General features: G+C 43.7%; 1 protein-coding gene across 1 annotated transcript in view; it reads right to left on the reverse strand.

Annotated features, from left to right (window-relative positions):
• Positions 1–24,939, reverse strand: part of DERL2 (derlin 2) — a 73,648-nt gene that overhangs the window by 11,039 nt on the left and 37,670 nt on the right. The window contains exons 3-5 of the mRNA XM_069226677.1: positions 6,072–6,145; positions 1,028–1,121; positions 100–295 (exon numbers count right to left, since the gene is read on the reverse strand). Of these exons, the coding sequence (XP_069082778.1) occupies positions 100–295; positions 1,028–1,121; positions 6,072–6,145 (364 nt within the window). The remainder of the gene's footprint in view (positions 1–99; positions 296–1,027; positions 1,122–6,071; positions 6,146–24,939) is intronic.

Here is a 24,939-nt window from a genome sequence, read left to right on the forward strand (position 1 = left end):
TCTTTAACATGTTAAAAGTATAAGCCTAGAAATACGATTCAACATCCTTAGTTTTTACATGGCATGAACATATACAACAAAACAAATATAATTTCTTACCCAAAAGATCCACGATTACAGAATTTCCCAGTAACAAAGAAAAGCCCATGAGAACCCAGGGCAGGAAAGGGGCCTGGAAGTTGAGAAGGCCAAAGAAGTTCATACGAACGTAAGGATTTCTTCGGCTCCAAACATAGACCAGCATTATCGTAAACGCTTGGCCCAAGAAAACTAAACTAACAAACAAACCAAAAATCTGATACAAACAGTTAAAGAATATTTCATAACAGTAACAAAAGTTTTAAAATCTTCCTTCCCAAATTATTTATTGATGTGTTTATGCTGTTTTCATACTTGGCTACACATATTTTGGGCATGCGAGACAAAAGCGTATGCATGTCAAAGAATAAGCACTGAATTTTTGAGCAGGAGATACGTTTTTCCTCCTTAATAATTGCCAAAAATCTAAGATTATCAATATTTAGTTCACACAGAAACATCTTCTATAAATACATTAGTTTGGCGTCACCAGGGACAACCTTTGAGAGTTTTATTATTTTTAATTGTAAGCTCAAATATTATATTTCTAGAGAATAAACCATGACTGAGCATACCAATTTACATACAGCATATAGTGATATTGTTAAGGTGTGCTAGAGCAATGTGAAGCACGAGAAAAAAATAAAACCTATTAAAATACATAAAATAAGCTCAAGTGATACCCATTGGAACTCTTTTTTTGCCACATAAAATGGTTTGGAGCTGAACATCTAGCCTGCACATGTGCTAATTTCAATAGTGTATTAGTGAGGGCAGATAACTATCATTGGGTAACATAAGGAATTTCTTTCTGAATTAGTATGCAACACTTGTAGGTTTTTACAGTAAAATGAAAATATATACAACCCATGCAATACAAACATTTTGAAGACAAGACATTTTCTGCTCTGCCTGTATTCCGATTTTACGAAAAATACCAAAAGGATACAGTCATTAAAAGTCCGCCAAAAAGAAACATAAATACAAAATCTGCCGTCCGACTTCGGAAAGAGCCTTCCTCCAACATTCGACAGTAACGATATCTGAAGGAAAACTGGTTCAGGAAACGAGCAGTGTTTTTGAACAGGAAATTCACAATCACGTTTCATGAAAGAGCAAATAGTCATAATGTTTTGTATGACACATTTTGTACGGCGCATATGGTTGAAGCTGTGGGCTTTGTACCTTATGATGCATTTAATGGCTGTCCTCTCTATTCTCTAGAGGGGCGAAAATAATACCATACAGTGTAAACCAGGTCAAAATCAAAAGGCCCTTAAATGCCAGGTAGCGGTGGTGCTCGGGTCCTCTCTCTCTGAAAGGAGTGCGATCATAGACTTTTCTAGAAGAGCAGGTAATACCATCTGCAGTATCACAAGTACATTCCATTTTACACATCTATCAGCAGGAAGCACTGCCCTTCGCCACAGCTTGTGAGGTTGCGTGCCACACTGTACAATGTCTTTGGTCCTTGCGGTCGTCTTTAGACTGAGAAGGAAGGGGGAGCCCAAGAGATGAAACTATGGGGCACCTCCACTTAAGAGAAATGGCAAGAACCGTGACGTAACAATTCTGAGTGGGCTCGCCTTTCAGGTTACCGCCACTGTCCGTGGCTAATCTACCCACTAAGTTTTCATTTTACGTTCATTGTCTGAAAAAACTGCAGTGCTGCCATTTCAGCAGCGCTGATCACCAGCATTTGAGGAAATGCTGTACATTCAGAGAAGAAGTGGGTATTCAGGTCAGAGGTCATGGAAGATCCTGGGGAGTTGAATCAAGCAAGAAAGGGGTCAGATTTATAAAGAGCCAGTAAGGTAGCAAAGGGTCTTGTGAAAGGTCATACATTGCACAGTCTCCACTGCAGTGACTGGGCCATTTACGCTGTAAAACCAACATAAGGATTTGGGCGGTTTCCCAGTACCTCTCCAACAGCAATTACACTTTTAGCAGCTGCTCTGTCTTTTCTCGTGCCTACATGAGCACGCCTCAAAAAATCATAAAAACGTTACTACACCTGCAGGTCGAGTACCCTGAATAATCTACTCGACCTAACTGTAATGTATTTGACCAGTAAGCAGGTCCCAAACTGGGATCCTAGGCAAATATTAATTTTACAGTCACCTTTTTCTTAATTCTCATATAGCAGTGCACCTTCAAATATGTGAGTTCAGCATTTCCGCAGTACAAAAAAAACCTTTTGTTTGATTAACTAGACTAAACGTTTGCTTCATGTATAATGTGGGGCCTATTTGTGATGCTGTTTGCATCACTCTTGCACCAAGCAACGTTTTGCAAGAGAGGCGCAAACCTTAAGACAAATGTATAAGCCATGCAAACTCACTTTGCCTGTTTTTGAGTGGCTCCAAAAAACCGAAGTAAAACAATGCAGAGCATATCGCTGTGTTGCGTTACTCTGCGCTGGGAAGGCGTTCCACGGGCGTTGCATGGATGTTCCCACGCATCTCTCATGGATTTTGACACATCCCTAGATATACAAGAACTTATAATCCTTGGGATGCACAAACATCTTACTCCTTCGATTGGGAAGGCGTAACAAGGAGAAATATCTCTATTTCTCCTCATTGCTTCTTCTTTTTTCTATGTGTGCTGCAGTAGAAAGAGGGATATGACTCCCAGGATTGTTTTGTGCAGGAAAGTGTCCCTTTCTGCAAAAAAACAATCCTGCATGCAATGCAGATACCCCTGCACAGTGGTGCAAGGGTGCCTGCGTTGGTGCTAGGCAGCCCATTGTGCGCCAGTGCATGGGAAAGGACAGGAACGAGCTATATTGCCCTAAATACGAGACATTCCTGCCCTTTCCCTGTTACCCACTGTAGTCCAGCAAGGCGACTTGCTGCACAGTGTGACTTCCTCGTAAATGAGGCCCAAAGAATTTAGCCCACATATAGGGTACACATGATCCCCAACGTGCCTCTTAGTTTACTAATAGCATTGTCATCAGGGAAGGGGCAGGAGCGTTTCTCAGTTTATGTTTAAGAACTCACTTTTAATAAATACATTACTAGTGCATAATGTGGTAGCACACGGTCATTTACAGACAGTACATTTCCAAGAAATGGACAAAAACTTCCCCAACAACCTGCAGCTTTACTGATAAAACTAGATAGTGTATTAACAATAATCTGTGACAATTGGGTTTCAGAAAACTTATTTATCATTTGCACATCACTAAGGAAAGTGTTCTGATTTGTATTCATCCTATTAAAATATTTTTTTAATCACTCAGCAGTACAAAAATCAACTTTCACAAATACCGAAATATTTTAAAATGTTTCTACAGTTGACTTATTAGGTATTTAAATGTGTTAGGAAACATCTCAAACCCAACAGCATTTCATTTCACACTCTTTGTTCAGCAGGTCAGACAGTTCACTTTACAAAATCCTGGAACTCTTGAGTCAGAGAACGAAAGGTAATTGTAAGAAGACTGATTTTTGATCTTGTCTCTGAACACAGAGCAAATGTGTCAAGATAAAAAGATTTAAAGGTGTCTTTATTGCTCCTTCACTTTTTGACTGAACAGAACACCTGTTCTTTGTCAACCCGCAAGAATGGGCAAGTAGGTCCTATAAATAGCTCGAACTGATAAAATATGACTCGCCATAGCAAGTGGGCGAGTAGATTTTTCGAGGCCTGATGAGGAATGAAATATTTGGCATGAACAAGATGAGGACTGTAAAGGAAGAAAGGGCAACATTTCTTCCCAACTCTTAATAAGCAGCCATCAAAGAGTCCATCACTTTGATGGTGCAATCAGTGCTTCTGCCAAACCAGGCTTGCAAATACTTGCACATAAACTGTAAATACTCAGTCTCCACTGCAAGCACTCTCACTTTAAGCCTCATAATCACTCATGTCAAATTCATTGATATATAAGTCAGCAACACAAGGGGCAATCACACACCCCTTTCTCTAAGCAACATAATGACTGGCCAACAGATTAGCAGTCAAGCCCCACAGTCCATGGTGTGCATCAGAGTGTATGTGTGGTAACATTTCGCAGCATGTTGCAGAGAGACAAAGTTGCTGGCCTTAATGCCTTGCCCCTTACTTGTTGGAGCTATTGTGGATAAGGAAGTATAGCTCCACTGCACCATGTTAGATTGCTGCCTTAGCCCTGGTAAACACCATCCTCTTTGTGCACTGAAGTATCTTTAATTTCTGTGTTCTTCAGTGATAAAAAGAGCAAGAGGACCCTGGTAATTCTGGAGATAAGGAATGAAAAACACATACACTTCACAAGTGCCATTTTTTTACATACTGTAAGATAGGAAACAGAAACTTAACTCCATCTCGTGAAAAGACTCCATTTTGTGCCGCTCAACCAAATGAGCCGGCAGAAAAAAAACATATAAAGTATGTGCCACGCCCTGAGCTTCAGTACATGGATTAGTTACAAGGCATAGGCAGAGAAAAAAACACAACCAGCTCCAAGAAACAATGAATTATCATATCTAGAAGTAGTGGAATACCCCCAGCCCAGGGAGTAACGGGTGTCACTTACAAAAAAGATAGAGGTTGAGAAAGAACTAGTTTGACTACCTGATGTGCTTGTCGGATTTTAATATGTGCACCAGCTAATTTATTCAGTGCCTTTTGAGGTGTATAAATATTAGACGCAATCAGATGATCTTTGACACCCTCCCTTTTATGTGACGTTACATGCAGCACTACAGTGGGTCTCCCAACCGTGAAATAAAGTCTATCCTGAGAACCCAAGATGGAAAGCAGTGGGAAGAAAACTGTCCAGAGTTGACAACACATGCTGCGAAAAATAGCTTATTTTGTTGCATCTGAGCCCATCTCTACTTTTCTGCCTTCCTAGCCCACACTCTAATATTCTTAGATTATTGCAACAGTAAACACTTCTGCTTGTACACAGTGGTTTAGTCAAAAAGCGGTTTTACAAAAGAATACTACCACGGTTGCTCTTTAGTAAACAGCGTTGTTTTCACATGGGGTTAGTATCAGTTGTGTGTTTATGTACTAGAAGATATATTAGTGACACCTGAAGTTTGCAGCGTTGTTAAGCAGGAAACAGTATATGCTTAATATGCTATGTTTATGGTGCTTATGTTTGTGCAGCTCTTCATGACGCACTTTTAAACATGTGCTGTGAAAAACAAGATTTACAATATAACACTGCTTAATATACCAAACACCTAAGGATGGAAAGTCAGGGCAGCCTAGCGAGGAGAGTAAGATTACATGGATACTAAGAGAGAGGAGGAGAATAATTACCATCCCCCAAATGTTGACAGAGAGGGTTAAAATAACTGGGTAGGATATTATCATCCACTGGTTAGGAGGATTCAGTATATTGAGAGAAGATCTATGGGCAGTTGTTAAACATGGTATGCTATAGCTAACACAAACCCAGTGACAGTTACATGGAATATGGAACAGGTGAGAATGAGAGGTAAATTTCTATATATATGTGTGAAAATGTTCTTAGGCAACATCAGTCTGTATGTAAAATACATATTACAGGGAGCAGAGAAGGGGCCTCATCTTCAGAGGCATCAGGGCATGATACAGCAATACAGATGTAAAGATCCTGAAAACCGATCACGCAAAAAGGAGAGCATTTTATGTCTTTTTGCAGTACTTTCCTTATGCAAACAGATTTAGTAATTTTTGGTTTTACATTTTATGCATATAAATGCATCCCTTGGACATCAGGCTCATTTAAACACCTATTCCTTTAATATAACAATGGTAACCAATTGTGATGCTAAATTCTGACATTTTGTGAATTGAAAATAGGTAAGCAAGTTCTGGGGTCAAGTGCACACAAATGAACAGAGCTACAAAATTTTATCATTAGTACAAAATACCATGCAAGATTAAACTTCATCATAAAATACACCGCAATCCTATCCAGAAGATAAGATTAAACATTGGGCAAAACAGGCAGTGCTGATAAAAGTATCTTACCCCCATAGAAGACATACCGATTGTACAAAGGATACAAGAAAATCATATTAAAAAAAAAATTGAATCCAATAGGGCCAAAGAATAAAAAGTTTGTAACTAACCGCCATACCTACAAAATAAAGAGAAAATAAAACACATTAAAAAACATACAGAAGACAGTCAACCATGTAGAAGAGTGCTTGACCTACCTCGTAAAATGTACTTACCTTCAGTAACAATAATTCTAATATGTACATAATCTTCCTGCTGATTCATCCCTTAAGAATATTCCCCAGGCATCAGACTGGACTGGAGAGCTTTCCAATAGCCACAGTTTTCCAGCACCGCCTGTTAGCACCATGCAGATCCATTCATGTCTTTAACTACCAGACATAACCAGCGTGTAAGATGCGGCAACCTGCATAATGACATCAGGGCCAGAGTCTTCTGCTGTGCCACAATAAGGTATAGATGGAAAAAACAAACAGCATCTACAATGGCGACAGTAACTGCACAAACATTTGCATACTTTGGAATCTTATCATCTGCAACGTTGACTCTTCATGGAAGGAGGTGTGGAAGCTGTGTATCTGCAGGAAGATTAAGTATCTGCTAGAAATACCGTTACAGTAAGTAAGCAACCTTTACTTCTGATGGATACTTCTTCATGCAAATTCCTCACTTTAAGAAGTAGTCTAAAAGCAGTACCCAGGAGGTGGGGAAAAGTACTGCTAAATAACCAAGGAATTTATGCAACACAACCCTGGTAATGTATCTAGCACTGCAAACTTGCACAATGATGCCATATTATTTAGTAAATATATGCAGAGATGACCACACAGCTGCTTAGTCCACGTGAGATATTAGAACCACTTTGGTGAGAGCAGTGGCATCAGCAGTGGCTTGAGTGGAGAAGGCACAAATGCCCTCTGGTGGTTCCTTCTTGGTGAAGGCATATTAGATCCTGATACGCAGAATGGCACATTTGGTCACTATCTTGCCTTTCTTGACTCAAGCAAACCACACAAAGAACTGATCATCCACTTTATCATGCCGAATGTGGTTGCTGTAGAATGACACAGCACAACTGGGATCAAGTCTATGGAGTCACTCCTCCTCTGTAGTGGGGAGAAAGATGGCAGAGTGATAGCATCATGTGAGAAGCTGAAATCCCCTTGTGCAAGAAGGCTGAACAGGTATGCAGGGCCAACTTGCCTGGGCAGTACACTTTAGAAGAGAGGAAGAACTAAGAGGGGTTGACCTTACAAGCTGAAGTTATTGCTACTAGTAAGAAAGCATTCCTGGTAAGAAGTTGAACAGGACAATGGTGCATAACTGCGACAGGGGATGCCATAAAAAAGTCAGATTAGGATTAATATTCCCCTCAACAACAATGGAGGAGTGGTAGGAAAAAAATAAAGCAAACTTTCAGAAAAAGTGCCATGAAAGGTGACTAAATGACTGATTAGGGAGACGCGTGAAACCCCAACAGAGAAGCTAGTTAACAACTGAATGTAGCCATTGCTAGTCCCTCCTGTGGTAAAAACAGGGCACCAGAAAGGTGTATTCGTAGCCACCTGGTTTACACCACAGGACACATTTATTCCAGAAATTAATTTAAAAGGATTTTGTAGCAATTTGTTTGGGGTAGCCAAGATAGCATCTATGACTCCATGCATACAATCATAGCACTTGGGGAATGACCATACTGATTTGACAGTAGTTCAGTCATGTGTGGAGGCGACTGCATAATGTTAAGTGCAAAAAGATTGACAGAACAGCTCCTCCGCCCCCAATCTGGGAAGGTTAGGATCAGCTGTGCCCGATACTCCAGCACGTTTGGCATAAGTGAAATCCATAAAATCACATACAGTGCTCCCTGACACAGCTGAACCCGAAGTCATATTCCAGGGAACCACCTGGAGGGAAGTGCATGGTATAAAAACCAAGGGAAAATCCTGTTCTGGACGTTGGCAAATAGATCCACATATGGACATCCCAATGTGGAGAAGATAATTTCTGTTGCTTTGGCATCTAATTCTCAATGAGAGATGAGGGAGCGTGCCCTGCCTCATGTTGAGGGACTCTGCCAGATGGGCATCAACCAGGAAACTTCTCTGTTGCAGAGCCCACTGCAACATGTGAATTGCCTCCCAGCACTACCTTGTCTGTATATATTATGGATCGTAGTAGAGTTTTATGGCAGGTTGTGAAATGGTGCTCCCTAATATTGAAGGGAGAAATACTTTCAAGGCAAGGCTAACCACCAGCAGCATTAACAAATGTATGTGCCAGTGGTACTCAGACAGGGACCCAAGGCCCCATGCCATCATGTAGCCCACATGGATGCACCTGTAGAAAGAAGAAGCATCCATAACCCCTGTACCTTGCACTTGCGGAAGGCTAAATGGACAACCTGCCTCCAGGATGAGGAGGACCATCTACCAGTGAAGGTCCAAGTAGACCAAATGGAAGATCTACAAATGAGCCAAGAGGTTCTCCTGATGTCGGACCACTGTAATCAATAATGCCACTGGAAGACCCTCATCACCATCAGGCAGGTGGAACCAACATGATTCACAAGTCCCTCGGGCCAAGCAGAAAAGGAGGTCCGTTTGAGTCAGATATCTTGGAATCCTCTCTCGAATATCGATAGACCTCCTCTTCCACTAAATATCCTTCATTCAGTTTGTGTCCAGTGGTACACCTACAAACGTCAGTCAACCTCTGCTTGGGGTGAGGTGAAACTTTTGGGAGTTGATAGTAAAGCCCAAGTTGTGGAGATGAGTCACTGTATGCCAGAGCTGCCTCGAAACCAACAGCAGGGGCTTCGTCTTCACCAGTTAATCGCCCAAGTATGGAAATAAATGAACTCCGACCATCTGTTAATCCACCACACCTGCCAGCAGTCACATGAAAACAAGAGGTGCAATTTCATGTCATATGACAAATCTGAACTGATAGTGTTGTGCTCCCATGTTGAATCTCAGGTAATGCTTGTGAAAGGGAAGAATTGGAAGTTGAACGTAGACATCCTGGAGATTCAGGGTTGCCAACCAATATCCATTCAAGTCAAGCATGAACTGGCTCAGAGATAGCATCTTGAACTTGTCCTGGTGAAGTAACAATCTGGGAAGGTAATGACTGGAAATGGGACTTGACCTCCATCTTTCTTGAGGATCAAGAAGTAAAAGTAGTAGAATCCTGTGTCTCTTTCTTCCAGAGGTACACTTCCATGACCTCTTTGTCCAAGAGAGCAAGGAATTCTGCCTACAGAAGCGAGAAGTGTTTTTTGATAGCACATCCTGGCCAAAAGGAAAGCAGAACAAAAGGGAAGGACAGGAAGAGTTGGATATAGTCCTTATGGTCAGCTGGATAATCCAGCAATCCATTGGGATCAAATCCAAATGGTGAAATAGAGGAAGACCATCCAATTTCACTGAAAGAAAGTGATGTAAAAGCAGAGGATGGGAGAGTTAGAGAGGTTATGGGGCAGCAGAGCTAGCAGTGGACGAATGGGCTGGATCTGCTCTTGCTGCTTATGGCACCTCTTGGATCCACCCTGAATCAAAAGAAGAGATACATTTGCAGGGGTGTCTGGACCAGTTGAGAAGGTTGTCCCTGCAGGAATTGCTGAGTTTTGGAGCAGCACCTGTATTTTAGATATTAATGATGGAACTATTTCACTAGGTAGATGTGGGAAATGCGTACCTCACTAGTTAGGCTAGGTCCAGCAGCAAGCCGTAGTTCTACTATTCGTGAAGTGTTTGAGGGAGGAGTCAAACTTATTACCAGAGAGTCACCCCTCAAGGAAGGGCTTGCCCATTAGGGCAGTCTGGACAGTTCCACAAAGCCTACAGAACACATTAAGACATCGTGGAGCAGTGAGACAGTGGTGCCCATTGCTGCTGCACACTCTATTTGCAGAAACCAAGGTGCAATTCAGGATTTGCTTTGAAGCATCGAAGAAATCATTGTTCATATCTGATAATGGCTACTTCATGATATTCAGTAGGCCCACATCTGTTAATCTTTCCAAATCCCTCATGGCATAAACATATTGGCTTAATATTAGAGTGACATTTGCCATGCAGATAGTAAAACTGCCAGATGTAAAAACCTTCCGGCCCAAGACATCCAGCCATTTTGCCTCTCTATTTGTAGGGATGATAAAGTCATTGAGGTTCATCTGGAAGAATGAAGCCTGCTCCCATAGGCTCACTAGTGATGGATCAAGGCCAATGACTTTGGGTTACCTGAAGCAGGACTATAGCATCTGGTGGTTTATCTGTGGCTGGAGAAGAACTTTTCCAAGGCAGCCAGAACAGGTTCAAGCAGAGCCTCATTATATGGACGCAAGGGCTAGGCAACTAAGCAAGAAAAAGGTTGCAAATTCTCAGTCAAAATATTATACTTTAAAGTTTCGAAAGGCAAGGTCAACTCTAGAGTCGCAGCAGCTTTACGCACCACTGTAGTAAATGAGGAGACTTCTTATGTTGGGGCCTCAGAAGGTATGTCCACTTTTGGAGAGGTAGTCAGGCTGCTGGTCTTTCCTAATTTTGTGACATCATCAGTGCAACATGAAGTTAGTAGATTATTAGCCTTAAGAGTCCTTGTCCTCTATATGACTATAATCTATAGCAGACATGGTTATGACCTCTGAATTGGATCCAAAAATCTCCTTCATCTGGGTGAATTTCTGTGCCCTAGGAAGACGCGGTTCATTAAGGATGGACCTGGCCTTCTCATGTGCCACTAGGTAATTTCGGTTGACTCGGAGGTAGGTGCGGGAAAAGAGTCTGAACTTGATGCTGAGACCACTTCTGGGGTGAGGCAGTGGTATGCAAATGTTTTCTAGGAGCTGCACCTCATAGTCATGTAAAGTTGAGAGCTGCCAGATCCACCAAGACCTCAACCATCAAGGGGATGGCAAATGGAGCAGAGAATGCCAGCTGGATCTTCTGCAGGTTTAGAATCAGCTCAAAAGTCAAGGAATAGCCCGGCGTCAATGGAACAGCAACATGTCCAGGGAACACTATTGTTTCCTCCAGGGAAGAAAAGATTTCTCTTTCCTATGGCACTTTTTATGCGTTTTATGAGAAGACCTTTGGGGAGATCAATCATTCAGTGGACACTTGCTTATAGAAGTGGCATGTCCCTATAGGTCTTGGTAAAAAAATTAATTGGACTCCCACTCTCTGATGGCCTTCAGATGCATCAGCACAAATCTTAGGCAGCTGCGTCATGGCCCAAGCATGATGGCTCTAGGCTTAGGCAGCAGGAGCCACTTGATTGACCATTGAGTGAGGAGGCTGTATTGGTTAAGTGCATCCTACAGCCAGCAACTCACATGCACCTTTGTTGCAGTGTGCAAACGATGAGCTCCTGTAGCCATAAACACACACCCACTATTCTGCCTTGTTGAAGTTTACAGGATACAACAAAAAGGGCATTTACCACACACATGAATGTTGAACCCCCCCCACCCCTCTCCCCAAGAGAACACATTAACCCTGACATGCATTAGAGCCAATAACTCAAGCGTGCATTACTGTGATTTTGAAACTACCAATAATCCCACAACATTAAACAGCTGGAATGGAAAACAAACATAGATGCTGGGTCTGTTTGGTTCGATTCATTTACCCAAGGAGACTTGATTTAATATGAATGTATATACAAAGCTGCACATCTATAGACACAGATCATATTGCAATTTGTCACACTCCACATTCAAATGTCATGTAGTTGTGATAAAGACAGCTATTTGCTGGACTTTTGACAGGGGTTTAACCCCAAAACATTCAAAGGAGAAATTTGGCCTAGTTGCTATTGACGTGGAATATTTCATCAGTAAGTCATTGAGACACAGCTCTGGACTGTGGCTAGGAAAACAGGAACTGACATCAGCGCAGAGGTTGGCGCTCATTACATGGTGATGATGGTATGTCCAGTAAGCATAGCCTTGCTTGGAGCAACATGCACCACCTGGCGGTGCTGAGAGCTACTGCTGGGGAAGTATTTCTGGGGCCAGTCTAAGGAATATTCTTAAGGGGAAGAATAATCCATTGGTAGATGTATTGAGCAGAAAAACATGTTTTAGCAAATTATAAATTAGCAACCACTGTCAATTGAAATGGAACCTAGAACTTGATTTTATGAAAAATACGTGGCACACAACTTGTCAGTTATTAAGTTGGGAGGGGGTCGCACTGGCTCCTGCAAACTCTGGGAAGCGCGGAGCGGACCTAGATGCAGGCTCAGAGGACGGAGGCCTTGAGCGTCGACGCTCATCCGGCATCACGCCAGCCAAGCGACGCGGCGAAGCCGGAGAGCGATGAGACCTCTGACTTCTTCTTCTTACCTATACCCAAAGATTTGGAGGACGACGAGTGGTGATGGCTCCGCAAACAATCTCAAGACCTTCCTCTCGAGCAAGACCGGGACCTACGCGGAGTCGAGCGCCGGGTTGCAATGAGCCTGAGGGTCCACTCCCTCAAAGCCTTTGGGTGCATGGCCTGGCACTTGTGGTCACGCTTGGGACATCACAAACAAACCTGAAGCGGATGTGTCACTGACATCATGCGGTGACAGTCCTTGCACGGCTTGAACCTGGTCTTCGGGGAAATCCTCAATGCACCAAAAGCTCACTAGAAAACTCTACAAAATGGTCGAATTTGGTCAAAAAGAGACTAGGGTAGCTCTCTCCGGATCAGCGCATGGTGCAGAAAGAAAAGAACTGATGTCACCGCCCTGAGACGGCGTCTATGTACTACTCCAGACGTCATCACAGCGACTACGACACGCGCGGAGTTGACCAACGCCACCTACTGACGGGGCAATGGTATTGCTCGAAGAAAAATCTCCGGATCCAGTCTGATGCCTGGGGGAAATTCTAAGGTAAGGAATCTGCAACTAGACGTCTCTAGCAGCTAGGATGGGCATTCAGCCTGTGCGTTTTGACCACTGGCTTATTTTGACAAGCCTTTTTCAGCCACTGCCTTAACACTTTGTCAATCACTTCTTGGCTCAGCCCAAAGGAACATTTCTCTTTCAACGAATGCTATCAGCTGCAAAGATGTATCTTTTCATCTCAGATACAGTGTTTGCATTGAAATGCGCAAGTTGCTACTTTATATATAGGAGCCTGTCAGCTTGTTGGTGCTCAGTCCTGTCCCTTCCACATTTCACTGTGGTGTTTCCTCCTACTGGAACTCTGGCCCTCCCTCTTTCCCATTTGTGATGCCCGCTTCTGTTTCACCCGCCTGCCATACCCATATGTTTCTCCCTTTTTTCACTTTGTGCCCCTTTGCACCACTGTCTGCCATTACCCTTCATTCCTCTTCCCTCTTGTCCCTGTGCATCCTGGTTCCACCGTCTTCCCTTCCTCTCCTGGAGGCTATGCACCCAAGTGGCTACCACGTGCCTTCAGGGCTTGCCTAGAGACAAACAACTGTATTGAAGGATCCCTTTCCTTCACTATAGTCTTTTTTGTGCCTTAGGTGTTTAAAGAGGTCCGGCTTGCTGCATGTGCTAGCACATTTAACACAGATCTGCTGCCTTTGCTTATGCTTGTTTATAGGACTAGCTCTTCTGCCAGAATTGACGTGATCAAAAATAAACAAATAAATAACTATATTTATTTCTTAACATCACACTTGTAGCAATAGTGCCAGTGTAGTTAGAGTTAAATCTCACATCCCATAGAAAAGGCATTTTTTGTTTTTTCTATCCTCTTTGGCTTAATTAAATGTTTTGTGGTGATCCGTCAAATGTGGGTAAAGAAATGTTAGACAAGGGGGAAGTGTCCTAAAAGTGTGGTTTCCCATTTTAAATCTCCTAGGAAAGTTTGCTCTGGCATTCAGAAAATACAAATGAACAGAATTAAACCAAATTTTGCAGAAAAAAAATACAACTTTGTTCAGAAAGTGTTTTTCTTTTTAGGTTGAGCGTTAGTTCAACCTGGTGTATACTTAAGTATACTTATACTGTGGAAGGAAGCGATTTCATTTGTTGGTTGCAGTGCCCTTTAAAAATTCTTGCTCGCTAGTGGTCAGTTCTGCCTTTTTCTCCCTCCTTTTTCAGTTTCAGAGCAGTGACCTACACTGTATCATTCCACTTTGGTTTCTTTATCTGTTGCAGTGACGGACATTTTCTTTCCATTTCTTTGATGCTCCCATTCACTGTGGATGTTTTAGGCTGGTAGCTGCCTGCGTTTTATTGCAGCATTCCATTCCTCCCACCTCCTCTCATGTCCCTGACATTTGTTTTGGCTTTATTCCAGTGCTGTCCTCCTAGCTCTCTCTCTAGGGCCCCTCCCTGCCAGCACTCATGACAGTGCACACAGGGCATTACTTATCTTTATTGGTGCAATAAATCTTCTCAGGCTGCTCTGCTAACTTCATTATAGCTTTGTTGAAATGGGAGGCAAAAATGCTTATTAAGATTGGTATTTACAATGAACATCTCTGGAGAAGTGATTCGGAACCTACAACCACGCATCTGGTCTAATTTAAAAAAAAAAAAAACTACTGTCTCAATCAGCCCTGGATAAACTACTCATCATCCAATTAAATTAAACCTTGTAATTATCAGGACATCCGTTTTTTTCATGTAATACTTAAAAGATTGGTAGTTTCATCAACGGCACCTGTAAACTACTCAGTGCATTGACAGCTTTGTGCTGCACGGGGTGTCAGTGAGAGTATGAGTTGCATTCGCCGACAGCCTTTCTCAGACCAAAATGACCAAAAACTCCAATATAAACTAATGAATTCAGAGAAAAAAAGTATTTTGTATTTATTTTGCAGTTTTGAATATAGCGCGAACATGGCCAAAGGACATTAGACCCCCTTAAAAAAGTACAAAATGAAATTACATAAAGGTCAGATTCATTTGTTTTTTTTTAACCAGGGAGAGTTTAATTGGTTTGCACAAAATTACAGGACATGGAGTCGACGCTGGGACTCAAACCCGATTCTCTTAGTTCCAAAATCAGCACCTGTGCAGAGTAAATACCTGACACAAACCAAAGAAATAGTGAGGGATTAATTAGCAGAGCTAATTCGTTATGAGCACTTTTCTGACCCCAGTATAGTGACGTCATATACACAGCATAGCTCCGACTTAAAAGGGGACTTTCCTGCCAAAGATGAGAATCAGTCTCTACCATGAAAAAATGACAAATGTGCGTATCTACTGTGCAGATATATTTTACGTAGAACCGCACTGTAGTTAGATAAACGGCACTAAAATTGGCATGTATATTTGGAAAGTAGTTGGTATCAGAGAGGATATGAATTACTGGATAAATTGTGCAAGAATTAAAAAAGATAACTTAGAGCATTAAGTTTGTGGTGGTGGTGTGTTGTCTCCAATGTTGAGAAATCAACAATAACATTTTATATTCTAAAAACATATACATGTAATTTGAAATATGAAAAAATATTCTTAAAAATAAAAGAAAAGCAAATGTATGTTTTTCACAAAACTGTAACTGACCTCAGAAACGACACCATTTATAATCGGATTCCAGCATGAAGCGAGGGAAAAGATGCAGCGCAAATGGCCAGAGCTGCCCACCTTGGCGCTGAGGGAGCTAGGCTCCATGTATGCTCACCATCCTGTGATTCGGGGCAAATCACTTAATCTACCCGGGCCTACGAAAAATAAATGTGTCCTTGTGTAATGTAACTCGTGCTCATGGAAAGCGCTCCAATACTTTGAAACAAGTTTGCGCTATAAAACTGCAACAACAAAAAAGAAAATGTAACTTGTATTTTTTTAACTGATGGACGTGTAGAATTGCTCTTCTTGGCCCTTCCTTCGCAGTTAAGAAAAATAAAGAGGATGCCGCCAGTAAGACTGTGAGGTAATAAAGTCCCAAGGCTGCGTTGCACACTAGCTGATGCTGTTCACTGTCTGCTGAGGCCACGCCACGAGGCAACAACACGGACATGGTAATTTTTAAAACTCGCCTGCTTTAGCCAGGTTGATGCATTACTAAAAACATCTTCAACTGCATCTCCACCCCACCTCCCCCAAATGGGGAAATGTCAAGCGAAGCACATGTTATCCCGAACCCTGCCCAGGTGACGCCCGCCCCCTGTGCCCATCTATGCAGCCCTCATTGCCACCCCCTATGCCAGAGAATTTTCTGTGGACTCAGTCGTCCACCGTCGGGACACACTCAATGGTGCAGCTGGGGTACCGTCTTCCTATAAGCATGGACAATGATCCTCCAGGTTCCAATTAAGGTGTTGGGCCATGGCCACAATGGGGTGCAGACGGCCTCCTGTTGTAAGTATGCCTCTTCAAAATAAACCAGAACAGTGACCCATACAATTGTATAGGATATTTAAGTATAAAGCATAGAGGGCCAGACGTACGAAGTCAGTTTGCATTTCTTAATGGTCCGAATCGCTATTCTGGGCCGTTAAATGCAAAATGGGCTTTTCTTATGTACAAAACCCTTTAAGGAATCACAAAATGCGATTTCTACCCTATTGAAATCGCAATTTGTGATTCCCAGAATAGGAAATCGCAAAAAGGGATTTCCTATTTGTGATTCCTATTCTGATGTACCATGCATTTCCTAAATGCGACTTGGGCATTTAGGAGATGCAATCACCATCGACTTGAAGTCAATGGTAACCAGGTGCAATTTCAAATACAGCACCCCAAAGTGTTTTTTTTTTTTTTTAATTGCCATGGGCATTTGTGTGCTCTACAGGTGCACCCCTATTTTTGGGGTGCACCAAGGGGGGCCTTTTGCTCATTGCCATCCTTGGTTTTGCATTACCTAAACAGCGATTTCCTAATAAGAAATCACTATTTAGGAAATGCAAAACCGGACGATTGACTCAAATGGAATGAGATTTCTATGAAGTCGCCATTTAAAAAATGCAAAATTGCATTCTAGTACATCTGGCCCATAGATCCCACAGAAAGTATGTTGAGCACTAAGGGAAGTCAAGGGTCCACTGCCGTAACAGCTAACCTAACCGCCCAAAAGAACTCGCCTGCACTTGAGGGTAAACATACAAATGAGGCTTGTGAACACAGTTGAAGTAATAACAAATCTAAATTGTTAAGAAAACACATGCACCCTTAACACTGGAGTGCGCGTAATGTAAGTGTATATCATACAACATACCCTCTTTCAATAAAACGAAAGACATGAGCTACTAATAATAAAAACACTGTCATAAAAAAAAAAACCGCAAAAAACTAAACTATTACACATAATAATCTTTAAACTTAGTGGGCATGCCCACATTCCGATGTGTTCTTTGCTTATTTACATATGACTGATACTCTGTGAAATTTCTTCTGCAGATACAACTTCTTGACAACTGGGAGTATTATTATTATTTACTTCAACCTCATACATAGCAATCGGATATTCTTGTCCAGTGAGGCTACTAGCTTGTAGATTCCCCAAGAAATTGTACTGTTGCCCGCTTTCAGCAGTTTTCTGTAATACAATCTTCTGAGCTTATATTTCTGTAGTTTGTACTAAATCTCTTTTGCTCCACAATCCTTTATTATGAGCAGTACTGACCGGGTCACTCTTTCTACTTGACAAGGTCACCTTTCTTTATTTGTGTGGGAATTTTGACCATCACCCAGTCCCCAAATCTATACATCCACCATTTTCACCTTATGTCTTTTTAAATCAAAAAATATGTTTGACTTTTTCAGATTTTCTAGCACCATAGATGTAATTCCTGATAAGTCTTCAAATTTCTTTTTGTTCATTTCCCTCACTCGATCCGGTAATATGGCGCATACTGGGAACTATTTATGTAGCAACACAAATGGACATACACCAGTAGTACTGTGTGGAGTTATTAAATATAACCATATTTTTTTCTTAATAAGCTTTTAACATCTTGACCCATTGCTAACGCAGTTTGAATTCCTTCTTTAATGAATTTGTTTACAGTTCAACCAGCCCATTTGAAGATCGAAAATATAGAGCAACTTTAACCTGTGTAATATTATGTTGGGCCAAAAATTCAGTAATTTTTTAGGGTCGAGTGTGCAAGTGCTCTGGCTTGTTATAATATCTCTGTGGGCTTTTAACCACGCCCATTCTTGCTGTTCATTCTTTGTTGTGCTCGTTTTAAATGCTTCATTTTTATTGCTGCATTTTGTGGAATGTCCCTCCTTTGTGTGCCGAGTTCCCTCCCAGACAATTTCACTAAATGAACATTTTTGTTGGCCATCACACTACGTCCCGCTACAGCGTGTGATGGCCCCTTCTCCGGTTTCAGTTTGCCTTTCATCACAGCCGCGATCTTTTGTAGACACTCACGCAGGGAGCCAATAACTATTGCGCTCAGGCTGATGGGGGCCGTGGCACTTTGAATTGACCTGCTTATGTCAACTGTTTTACTTTTAATTTTCAATGTATGTCGCAAAAAAAGTCCAGTTAGTAATTTACAATGCTAATAGCTATAAGTTGAGTAAACGAGAGACCCTTGCATTGCAAATGCTTGTTTGGTGTATGTAAGGAAATGCCTCCTTGGCATGGTTGCCCCCTGACTTTTTGCCTTTGCTGATGCTATGTTTACAATTGAAAGTGTGCTGAGGCCTGCTAACCAGGCCCCAGCACCAGTGTTCTTTCCCTAACCTGTACTTTTGTATCCACAATTGGCAGACCCTGGCATCCAGATAAGTCCCTTGTAACTGGTACTTCTAGTACCAAGGGCCCTGATGCCAAGGAAGGTCTCTAAGGGCTGCAGCATGTCTTATGCCACCCTGGAGACCTCTCACTCAGCACAGACACACTGCTTGCCAGCTTGTGTGTGCTAGTGAGGACAAAACGAGTAAGTCGACATGGCACTCCCCTCAGGGTGCCATGCCAGCCTCTCACTGCCTATGCAGTATAGGTAAGACACCCCTCTAGCAGGCCTTACAGCCCTAAGGCAGGGTGCACTATACCATAGGTGAGGGTACCAGTGCATGAGCATGGTACCCCTACAGTGTCTAAACAAAACCTTAGACATTGTAAGTGCAGGGTAGCCATAAGAGTATATGGTCTGGGAGTCTGTCAAACACGAACTCCACAGCACCATAATGGCTACACTGAAAACTGGGAAGTTTGGTATCAAACTTCTCAGCACAATAAATGCACACTGATGCCAGTGTACATTTTATTGTAAAATACACCACAGAGGGCACCTTAGAGGTGCCCCCTGAAACTTAACCGACTGTCTGTGTAGGCTGACTAGTTCCAGCAGCCTGCCACACCAGAGACATGTTGCTGGCCCCATGGGGAGAGTGCCTTTGTCACTCTGAGGCCAGTAACAAAGTCTGCACTGGGTGGAGATGCTAACACCTCCCCCAGGCAGGAGCTGTAACACCTGGCGGTGAGCCTCAAAGGCTCACCCCTTTGTCACAGCCCAGCAGGGCACTCCAGCTTAGTGGAGTTGCCCGCCCCCTCCGGCCACGGCCCCCACTTTTGGCGGCAAGGCTGGAGGGAACAAAGAAAGCAACAAGGAGGAGTCACTGGCCAGTCAGGACAGCCCCTAAGGTGTCCTGAGCTGAGGTGACTCTGACTTTTAGAAATCCTCCATCTTGCAGATGGAGGATTCCCCCAATAGGGTTAGGATTGTGACCCCCTCCCCTTGGGAGGAGGCACAAAGAGGGTGTACCCACCCTCAGGGCTAGTAGCCATTGGCTACTAACCCCCCAGACCTAAACACGCCCTTAAATTTAGTATTTAAGGGCTACCCTGAACCCTAGAAAATTAGATTCCTGCAACTACAAGAAGAAGGACTGCCTAGCTGAAAACCCCTGCAGAGGAAGACCAGAAGACGACAACTGCCTTGGCTCCAGAAACTCACCGGCCTGTCTCCTGCCTTCCAAAGATCCTGCTCCAGCGACGCCTTCCAAAGGGACCAGCGACCTCGACATCCTCTGAGGACTGCCCCTGCTTCGAAAAGACAAGAAACTCCCGAGGACAGCGGACCTGCTCCAAGAAAAGCTGCAACTTTGTTTCCAGCAGCTTTAAAGAACCCTGCAAGCTCCCCGCAAGAAGCGTGAGACTTGCAACACTGCACCCGGCGACCCCGACTCGGCTGGTGGCGATCCAACACCTCAGGATGGACCCCAGGACTACTCTAAGACTGTGAGTACAAAAACCTGTCCCCCCTGAGCCCCCACAGCGCCGCCTGCAGAGGGAATCCCGAGGCTTCCCCTGACTGCGACTCTTTGAATCCTAAGTCCCGACACCTGGGAGAGACCCTGCACCCGCAGCCCCCAGGACCTGAAGGACCGGACTTTCACTGGAGGAGTGACCCCCAGGAGTCCCTCTCCCTTGATCAAGTGGAGGTTTCCCCGAGGGATCCCCCCCTTGCCTGCCTGCAGCGCTGAAGAGATCCCTAGATCTCCCATTGACTTCCATTACAAACCCGACGCTTGTGTCTACACTGCACCCGGCCGCCCCGCGCTGCTGAGGGTGAAATTTCTGTGTGGGCTTGTGTCCCCCCCGGTGCCCTACCAAACCCCCCTGGTCTGCCCTCCGAAGACGCGGGTACTTACCTGCAAGCAGACCGGAACCGGGGCACCCCCTTCTCTCCATTCTAGCCTATGTGTTTTGGGCACCACTTTGAACTCTGCACCTGACCGGCCCTGAGCTGCTGGTGTGGTGACTTTGGGGTTGCTCTGAACCCCCAACGGTGGGCTACCTTGGACCAAGAACTAAGCCCTGTAAGTGTCTTACTTACCTGGTTAACCTAACAAATACTTACCTCCCCTAGGAACTGTGAAAATTGCACTAAGTGTCCACTTTTAAAACAGCTATTTGTGAATAACTTGAAAAGTATACATGCAATTTTGATGATTTGAAGTTCCTAAAGTACTTACCTGCAATACCTTTCGAATGAGATATTACATGTAGAATTTGAACCTGTGGTTCTTAAAATAAACTAAGAAAATATATTTTTCTATATAAAAACCTATTGGCTGGATTTGTCTCTGAGTGTGTGTACCTCATTTATTGTCTATGTGTATGTACAACAAATGCTTAACACTACTCCTTGGATAAGCCTACTGCTCGACCACACTACCACAAAATAGAGCATTAGTATTATCTATTTTTACCACTATTTTACCTCTAAGGGGAACCCTTGGACTCTGTGCATGCTATTCCTTACTTTGAAATAGCACATACAGAGCCAACTTCCTACATTGGTGGATCAGCGGTGGGGTACAAGACTTTGCATTTGCTGGACTACTCAGCCAATACCTGATCACACGACAAATTCCAAAATTGTCATTAGAAATTCATTTTTGCAATTTGAAATTTTTCAAAATTCTTAAAAGTCCTGCTAGGGCCTTGTGTGTTAAGTCCCTGTTTAGCATTGTCTTTTAGAGTTTAAAAGTTTGTTAAAAGTTTGAAATTAGATTCTAGAAACAGTTTTAGATTCTTAAAAAAGTATTCCAACTCTTAGCAGAATAATGTCTGATACAGAGATGCAGGTGGTGGAACTCGACACCACACCTTACCTCCATCTTAAGATGAGGGAGCTAAGGTCTCTCTGTAATATAAAGAAAATAACCATTGGCTCCAGACCTACCAAAATTCAGCTCCAGGAGCTGTTGGCAGAGTTTGAAAAAGCCAACCCCTCTGATGATGACATCACAGAGGAAGAAATTAGTGACTTGGAGGCCAATGTCCCTCCTCCAGTCCTAAATAGGGAGAACAGGACCCCTCAAGTCCTGTCTCCAACTGTGTTAGTCAGAAATAGTGAGTCCCTCACAGGAGGGTCCCACATTTCTGAAATCACTGAGGATGCTCTCAGTGAAGATGACCTCCTGTTAGCCAGGATGGCCAGAAGATTGGCTTTAGAGAGACAGCTCCTAGCCATAGAAAGGGAAAGACAAGAGATGGGCCTAGGACCCATCAATGGTGGCAGCAATATAAATAGGGTCAGAGATTCTCCGGACATGTTAAAAATCCCCAAAGGGATTGTGACAAAATATGAAGATGGTGATGACATCACCAAATGGTTCACAGCTTTTGAGAGGGCTTGTGTAACCAGAAAAGTGAACAGATCTCACTGGGGTGCTCTCCTTTGGGAAATGTTCACTGGAAAGTGTAGGGATAGACTCCTCACACTCTCTGGAAAAGATGCAGAATCTTATGACCTCATGAAGGGTACCCTGATTGAGGGCTTTGGATTCTCCACTGAGGAGTATAGGATTAGATTCAGGGGGGCTCAAAAATCCTCGAGCCAGACCTGGGTTGACTTTGTAGACTACTCAGTGAAAACACTAGATGGTTGGATTCAAGGCAGTGGTGTAAGTAATTATGATGGGCTGTACAATTTATTTGTGAAAGAACACCTGTTAAGTAATTGTTTCAATGATAAACTGCATCAGCATCTGGTAGACCTAGGACCAATTTCTCCCCAAGAATTGGGAAAGAAGGCGGACCATTGGGTCAAGACAAGGGTGTCCAAGACTTCAACAGGGGGTGACCAAAAGAAAGGGGTCACAAAGACTCCCCAGGGGAAGGGTGATGAGACAACCAAAACTAAAAATAGTAAAGAGTCTTCTACAGGCCCCCAAAAACCTGCACAGGAGGGTGGGCCCAGAGCCTCTTCACAAAACAATGGGTACAAGGGTAAAAACTTTGATCCCAAAAAGGCCTGGTGTCATAGCTGTAAACAGCATGGACACCAAACTGGAGACAAGGCCTGTCCCAAGAAAGGTTCCACTCCAAACTCCCATCCAGGTAACACTGGTATGGCTAGTCTCCAAGTGGGATCAACAGTGTGCCCAGAGCAAATCAGGGTCCACACTGAAGCTACTCTAGTTTCTGAGGGTGGGGTGGATTTAGCCACACTAGCTGTCTGGCCGCCTAACATGCAAAAATACAGACAGCAACTCTTAATTAATGGGACTAGAATAGAGGGCCTGAGGGATACAGGTGCCAGTGTCACCATGGTGACAGAGAAACTGGTTTCCCCTGGCCAATACCTGACTGGAAAAACTTACACAGTCACCAACGCTGACAATCAGAGAAAAGTACATCCCATGGCAATGGTTACTTTAGAATGGGGAGGGGTCAATGGCCTGAAACAGGTGGTGGTCTCCTCAAATATCCCAGTGGACTGTCTGCTTGGAAATGACCTGGAGTCCTCAGCATGGGCTGAGGTAGAACTAAAAACCCATGCAGCAATGCTGGGTATCCCTGAACTGGTGTGTGTGAAAACAAGAGCACAATGCAAGGCACAGGGTGAAAAAGTAGAGCTGGAGTCTGGAAAAATGGCCCAGCCTACCAAGAGAACAGGAAAGTCAGTTGGGAAACCAACTGCAACACAGCAAAAGAAAGGGAACCTCTCTTCTCAGGAAGAAGTTCTGCCCTCTGAGGGAACTGAGCCTTTGGAGCTTGAACCTTATCAGGTTGAGCTCTTGGGCCCAGGGGGACCCTCAAGGGAGGAGCTGTGTAAGGGACAAGAAACCTGTCCCTCTCTTGAAGGCCTTAGGCAGCAAGCTGCTGAAGAGTCCAAAGTCAAGAAAAATGGAACACATAGGGTCTATTGGGAAGATGGACTCCTGTACACTGAGGCCAGAGACCCCAAACCTGGTGCCACTAGGAGAGTGGTAGTGCCTCAGCTGTTCAGGAAGTTCATCCTAACATTGGCCCATGACATTCCCCTTGCTGGACATTTGGGACAAACCAAGACGTGGGAGAGGTTAGTCAACCACTTCTACTGGCCCAATATGTCCAACATGGTTAAGGAGTTTTGCCTCTCCTGCCCCACCTGTCAAGCCAGTGGTAAGACAGGTGGGCACCCAAAGGCCCCCCTCATTCCACTTCCAGTGGTGGGGGTCCCCTTTGAAAGAGTGGGTGTGGACATAGTTGGTCCACTGGAACCTCCCACAGCCTCAGGAAATATGTATATCCTGGTAGTAGTGGATCATGCTACCAGGTATCCTGAAGCTATTCCCCTTAGGTCGACTACTGCCCCTGCAGTAGCCAAGGCCCTCATTGGTATCTTTACCAGAGTGGGTTTCCCTAAGGAGGTGGTGTCTGACAGAGGTACCAACTTCATGTCAGCATACCTAAAGCACATGTGGAATGAGTGTGGAGTGACTTATAAATTCACTACACCATACCATCCACAAACTAATGGCTTGGTTGAGAGATTCAACAAGACATTAAAAGGCATGATCATGGGGCTCCCAGAAAAACTCAAAAGGAGATGGGATGTCCTCTTGCCATGTCTGCTTTTCGCTTACAGAGAGGTGCCACAGAAGGGAGTAGGATTCTCACCCTTTGAACTTCTGTTTGGTCATCCTGTAAGGGGACCACTTGCCCTTGTTAAAGAAGGCTGGGAGAGACCTCTCCATGAGCCTAAACAGGACATAGTGGACTATGTACTTGGCCTTCGCTCTAGAATGGCAGAGTACATGGAAAAGGCAACCAAAAACCTTGAGGCCAGCCAACAGCTCCAGAAGTTTTGGTATGACCAAAAGGCTGCACTGGTTGAGTTCCAACCAGGGCAGAAAGTCTGGGTTCTGGAGCCTGTGGCTCCCAGGGCACTCCAGGACAAATGGAGTGGCCCTTACCCAGTGCTAGAAAGGAAGAGTCAGGTCACCTACCTGGTGGACCTGGGCACAAGCAGGAGCCCCAAGAGGGTGATCCATGTAAACCGCCTTAAACTCTTCCATGACAGGGCTGATGTGAATCTGTTGATGGTAACAGATGAGGATCAGGAGGCAGAGAGTGAACCTCTCCCTGATCTTCTGTCATCAGACCCAAAAGATGGCACAGTAGATGGAGTGATCTACTCAGACACCCTCTCTGGCCAACAGCAAGCTGATTGTAGGAGAGTCCTGCAACAGTTTCCTGAACTCTTCTCCCTAACCCCTGGTCAGACACACCTGTGTACCCATGATGTGGAC

Source organism: Pleurodeles waltl, chromosome 3_2, assembly GCF_031143425.1.
Source record: "Pleurodeles waltl isolate 20211129_DDA chromosome 3_2, aPleWal1.hap1.20221129, whole genome shotgun sequence".
NCBI classification, from domain to species: domain Eukaryota; kingdom Metazoa; phylum Chordata; class Amphibia; order Caudata; family Salamandridae; genus Pleurodeles; species Pleurodeles waltl.